Genomic DNA, 6,094 nt, shown 5'->3' with positions numbered 1-6,094 from the left:
AAAGAAAAGAAAATTCTGACATCTTAATTTTAATGTGGGCATTTGACCCAGTGCCTGAGATAAATATAACCCTGTGGAGTCCAGAGACGGTTTAATGGGACATGGCTGGCATTCTTTCTTGATAAAGGCATGGGGAAAAGAGAGGGAGGGAGAGAGGGAGGGAGGCAAGCAAGGAGGAAGTCGAGGAGAGAGAGAGAGAGAGAGAGAGAGAGAGAGAGAGAGAGAGAGCACGCGAGCTCGCAGTCAGGACAAAGCTGAGCTAGGAGAGGCTCCCAGCAGCCTAGCCTTGCCCTCTGACTTGATATTAACCAGACCTGGCCAGCATGGTGGTCCTGAATCCAATGACTTTGGGAATTTATCTCCAACTCTTCTTCTGCTCCATCATGTCTCAGCCAACTTTCATCAACAGTGTCGTCCCAATCTCCGCAGGTAACTGATGACCGGGACTTTCCTCGCTTCTGTCTGCAGGGGCAGAAGGCGGGTGGGGGGACTCAAGATGGTCTTGCAATATGTCCTGATCTTTTTGCCAATCTGCTGTTAGCAGAGGAAGGCTCTGGGGCGATGGTCTGTCCCCCAAGGTGCTTCCTGTCACCCGAGCTTGTCTCCAAAGGCACTTCTGTCCTCCTTCCAACCGTCACTACTCAGCTGCTCAAAGCCAGACTCTGAGCCGTTGCTTCTGTGTTCCTGTCTCTGCTGCTCATTTACTGCATGAATCATTTTGGTCAGGGAATTGGGAGCTGGGGATGGAAAAGTCTACATTCTTGAGAAGTGAGAACTTCTGTAAGGTGTTTCTATAAATCTGTCTCTAACCTCCTCCCTGTGGGGTGTAACTCAGGATGCTGTGAAGCAAATATCGCTCTGTCAACCTTTCTGAAGGGCAGGGGATTCTGCCTGGCCACTGTCAGCAGGGCTTGCTGTTTCCTCAGCCCTGGTTGCTCTCGTGTTGGGCTCTCTTCTCTTCAGTTCTGACAACCCATCTAGAGGTGCTAAAGGAATGATGAGGGCTTCCAGAGGGTCAGTGGACCTGGAACCAAATGTGTCTTGCTTGCTGAGTGCAGGGCTGGGAGATTGAAGAAGGCTTGCTTAGTTGGCCAGCCAGGCAACATTTTCTGCAGGCACCACCAGGCTGTTGCCCTTGTCCTGCCTGACCTGGTACAGGGGAAGTATTGGGTTACTGACATAGCCTTTGCAAACCTTTCTGAGGAAATCTGAGGAAATCTGAGGAAATCTCCAGAGGGCCTGAGGAAGCAAGCAGACCCCAGGGCTTGCTACTTCCTTCACACCCTCCTCAGTTCATCTCAGCCCCTGCTCTAAGGCACCCTTAGTCCTTATTTCCTAAGCACCGAAGCTGATTCTGTGTTTTTGCCTATGAAACCCAGAGAGAGCATTCCTCCAGGCTCACCACCCACCGCTCTCCATTCATAAAAAACAGCTCCCGGGCAAGCGTGCTGCCAAACTGCAGGCCCTAAGGGAGTGGCAGGAAGATTGCTGTGAGGCTAATTATAAAAGTGTGAGAAACAGAAGAAGCAGGGAAGAGAGATGAAGAAGAGAGAGCCAGAGAGAATACCAGGGGAGGCAGAAGAAGCAGGTGGTTGTATCGCCAAGAGTGTGTGTCAGCAGCACGTCTCTCACAGGTCATCTAGTCTGAGGGTCATTATTCTCTGATCCACTGGGAAGTTTGGTAGCTGAGCACGGTGCCACCCGCCTGGGGCTCTTCTTGGGACACTGAGGCAGGGTGGTGTGTTTAAGACTGATCTGGGTTACATAGTGAGACGCTGTTTCAAAAATCCCAAGAGGACTTGGTAGCTAATTTGGTCTGGCCTAGTGTATGCTTCTGTGTTATATTTGGGTTATAGATTTCTTTGGGGATTCACTGAAGACTTGGAAGAATTAGGGAACCTTGCTTCTCTGGTTTCAGCTCTGCCTCTGATGAGCAGTCTGACTTCCTGGAGACCATTCGGTATAGACCATGCGTGCACCATGGGGGCAGGGATCGTGTCATCTTGTGTGTCTGTCACTATAGATGTTTCCAGTGTCAGACAGTGCTGGATCTGTAGATGCGCAGTAGCTACTTATTGAGTAAAAGAACAAAAAGCCTTTGCATCTGTAGAGTGTGTGTGTTGGGGGGGGGGCATGTTCACTGCAGGAGAGAACCTGCACAATGTAGACCTCTCTTAGAGAAGGGTTTTTGAAGGTCGTACTGGTCAGGGCACCACAGTGACAAGATGCAGCTTAGATGTGCCCAATGTAAAGACTTGAGTGAAGGGGTCACTTTCAGAAGCACAGGGTCAAGGATAACTGTGATGTCGAGGGGCACAGGGATTTCTGACTGGAGAAAGACTTTACCCCTCTATGCTTGAGAAGGCGGGAAAACGAAGTGGGGGAAATAGATCCCCCGAGCCTTGGTGGCCTGCAGGAGAGGTCTACAAGCATAAGTGATGTCACACAGGGTCCCAGAGCAGGGAGAGGGAACTCTCCGACCTCTTTCCTCCCATCACAACCACCTATTGTAGAGCCTCCCACTGGCCAAACCCAACCCCAAGCCAAAGTCTTGTAGTATGGAGCTCCTTGAAGCAGACCGTGGGATCGATGGGTAGGCCTCCTGTTCACGGGAATAGGGCCTTGAACAAGTCATGCAAGTCCTCCATCACAGAGCTGCACCCCAGCCACACAAGGCCCTCTAGATGCATCACTAACTCTGGATCTGGTGATTGGGAATGTAGGCTTTGGGCATTTGGCCAAACAGTGGGGTCAACCCGAGAAACCATTGCCAGTGTGGGGTTTCCTGTGGGAGTCACTTCGCTTTGTCCCCACATTTAGTTGCCAGGGCTATCCAAAGCATCATCTGAAATGAATTCAGGCCTTGGAATGAAGCTGTTCCCTGAGTCAGGACCATAGGAGTCCTTTAAATACTCACCAACAATCTGATTCGATCTGACCTCCTCTACTCTAAGCTTTGTGGATTCTCACCATTTTGAAGAAGGTAAGCCGTGCAGATGCTGAAACACAGCCACCAGGAAAACCATTTCACACAGCCTACTGGACCTTAAGAGAGTCTGCTGTGTGCCTGACGGGGTATAAAGTGCTTCAGGGTTTCACTGGGGCAAGTAGGATGCAGCCCCTGTTCTAGGGGGTTGTGCTGGCTCAGAGTCCTCCAGGATTTTGGTGGAGGAAGGTCTCTAAGAGGCATGCAGGAAGAGCTTGCCCACATGGGGGGTGGGTACAACATAGAACAGGGGGGAACAGATGGGGGGGGGACGGCCCTTCCTTTTCTTCAGGAAGGACCCCACTCCTGAACCACCAGTAGCCCCCAACTCTCTGACTCAGGTGTATATTACCTGACAGCCTCCAGGGCAGCAGAGGAGAGACTGGCAGGGAGCAGAAAGCACCAAAGAGGCCAAACTTGTGATGTAATCTGTCCTAGTACTTAAGTTCAGACGCTTGACAGACTACTACCTTGGGCGATCTAGGCTCTCACCCCAGTCTGTTAACTTTGAGTATCATTCTTCTAGGCCCATAATGCTGCTTACAAAAGATGCAATGACAACAGGCAGATATATGTATATGTACATATATTTGCATTTTTATTTATTAATGTATTAGTGACAGGTGCACATGAGGTCAGATGGCAACTTACGGGAGTTGGTTCTCTCCTTCCACCATGTGGGTCCAGGGATGGAACATAGTCTATCAGACTGAGTTGCAGGTGCTAAGTGTAAGGGTGCACACCCGTGACCCAGCCTTCTGGTGACCTGGGGCAGGAGAAGCTCAGGTTTTAGACTACTTGGGCTAAATAGCAGGGTGGGAATAAAAATGGTAAAGAACTGTGGAATGATTTTGAAACCACAAAGAGTGGCTGAGGGGAATGAGACCCCTGTGGTTGACTCTGACTGCCGCAGAGGAACTGTTTCTCGGCATGATGATCACAAACGGTCCAGTGAATACTGAAGAACTGTTGAGCTTCCAAAGGTAGCAAAATGACAGAACTTAGAACGGTTTCTGTTAAAAGTGCCAGGAGCTTAGAGTGCCTCGCTGTAGCCATTCGCTGGGGGAATAAACTTACCCTCCAACACTTAAAGCTATAATCATTTATTGCTGAAGTTCATGTTCTGTGGGTCACCTAAAGGTCATCTCATCTGATATGCTATGGGCTGACCCTGTCTGTGCTCTGTCTGGGTCTATAGACCGACTTGGTGCTGGTGTCCACTTATGGGTAGAATTCAATAGTTGCGGCTTCTAGAAGGATAAAACATAGACCCATAGGCAATATTTCTGGAGGAACAGACCTCCCATTAGACGTATGTGATAATCACACACCTGGGGTGGGAGTGGAGCAACACTCTTGCTTCTTTGAAAAAGATTCCTAGGCACAGAGAGATTAGTTAGATAACTCACCCAAGGCCACACAGCTGAGTTGTGGGAGATCAGGAGACTGGAATCCTTCTAAGTCCAGGGCTTCTAGCAATGTAAACCAAATCTGCTTCAGGCCTGGATAAATGTATAAGTGGACTTTTCAGAACTGCAAGGCCACCCTCCATCCATGGAAACTCTCCTCTATATTCTTCATCATCCCTTCCCTCCTACCTTGTCCTCTAGTGGTCAGTACCCAAAGTTCCAACAAACAATTGAACACTGACTTAGGTGGTTACTACCGTTGTTGGCTTTTGATCTCCTAAAATTGTCCATGCGGCCTTGAACTCACTACACAGCACAGAGTGGCCTAGGTATCAGTTACCACCCTATCTTAGCCTTCTTGCCCATGTGCTAGGATTCCAGACACACCCCTCCATGCTCAGCTTGGCATTGCTGTATGAGTGTGTGCATGACTTCCCCAGCCATGGCTTGATCTCGCTGATATTTTTGTTACTGGGAACCTAAACGTCAGAATGAGTCAGGGTGTTTTGGAGGATGGGAACCTCCTTGTAACCAAGGCAACTTCCACAAACCTTTTCAGGCCTGTGAGCCATCCTACCCTCTGCCTACATGGACATATGTTCCTCTTCCATAAAGCATTTCCCAGCCAGGCAGGAAGGCAAGCAGGAACTCTCCAGGGCAATTGTGGATCCAAGTTTCAGAATCCAGATCAGGAAAAGACACAAACCTGTCACCGTAGAGTGTGGCCACACGGAAGGATGTGATTCTGCGTGGGTGCCGGAATCCTCGCTGTTACTTCTGTGGTCTATACAATGTCTAGCTATATACACTCTGCTGCCTGGATGTCAGCCAGACCACCACTTGGGGACCGTCCAGATTTTTGGCACTAGATCACAGGTCATTTATCTGTGTCTGATGCTGATCAGCTATTGTTTAATGTCCCATAATGCACTTGCAAGCCATCTCCTCTCATTTAGCTTCCCATATTTCCTCTCGATAATAACATCAGGAGCGTTCTTAAGTTACAGGGGCTCTAGGAGGTCTCAGGCATCTTCCACCCCCATCCCAAACCTCTATAGAAGCAGGGCCTTCTCATTCCCCAGCTCTATAAAAACATGTCTTCCCTGGGAGGTGGAAGGCTCTCCTTTGGCCATCCTGACCTCCCCCTCCACCCCTCTCCATTACCTTTTGGGATACCCAGGCCTGCCTTCCTCTGATGTATAATCACACAAAGCAACAGAACTGCTTTGGAGACTGAGAGTCTCTGACTTCCATGTGACACACAAGATGCTGGTGACTGGCCTTCCTTAAGTGCTTCTAATGCCCCTGAGTACTGCCCATGACTGTTACCAATGCCCATGTCCCAGACCTCTCTATTACAGAGCTCTCCGAGAGCTACAACAGCACCTGCTCTTTACAGCAACCCCCACAGTGAAGGGTCCTGGGTTTGAGCTCTGACCATCATGGTTATGAACTGAGCTGTGATGGGAGTTGACTTCACTGGGGTGAGCCTCAAATTCCTGTCTGTAAAATGGGCAGAGCAGTCTCTGTCCCACAGACATACTCTGGGAGAATGTATTCATTCAACTAAATTCCAGTGAGAGTCAACCATGTGCCTACACAGACACAATTATCCCACCCACAGGAAACTTCTGTCAGCCATCTGTGAGAATTTGTCCTGGCTGACTTGCTGGTCACTGCTCATCACTGCTGGTGACTG

At 49.5% G+C, this 6,094-nt stretch overlaps 1 protein-coding gene across 1 annotated transcript in view; it reads left to right on the top strand.

The window, feature by feature from the left end:
* The first annotated feature begins 268 nt into the window (after positions 1 to 268).
* Positions 269 to 6,094, top strand: part of Colq (collagen like tail subunit of asymmetric acetylcholinesterase) — a 54,435-nt gene continuing 48,609 nt past the window's right edge. The window contains exon 1 of the mRNA XM_021182123.2: positions 269 to 429. Coding sequence (XP_021037782.1) covers positions 324 to 429 — 106 coding nt within the window. The 5' untranslated portion in view covers positions 269 to 323. The remainder of the gene's footprint in view (positions 430 to 6,094) is intronic.

The sequence above is a fragment of the Mus caroli genome, unplaced genomic scaffold (assembly GCF_978045245.1).
Source record: "Mus caroli unplaced genomic scaffold, Mus_caroli_1 scaffold_12, whole genome shotgun sequence".
NCBI classification, from domain to species: Eukaryota; Metazoa; Chordata; class Mammalia; order Rodentia; family Muridae; genus Mus; species Mus caroli.
This window is presented reverse-complemented; position numbering and strand designations above follow the sequence as displayed.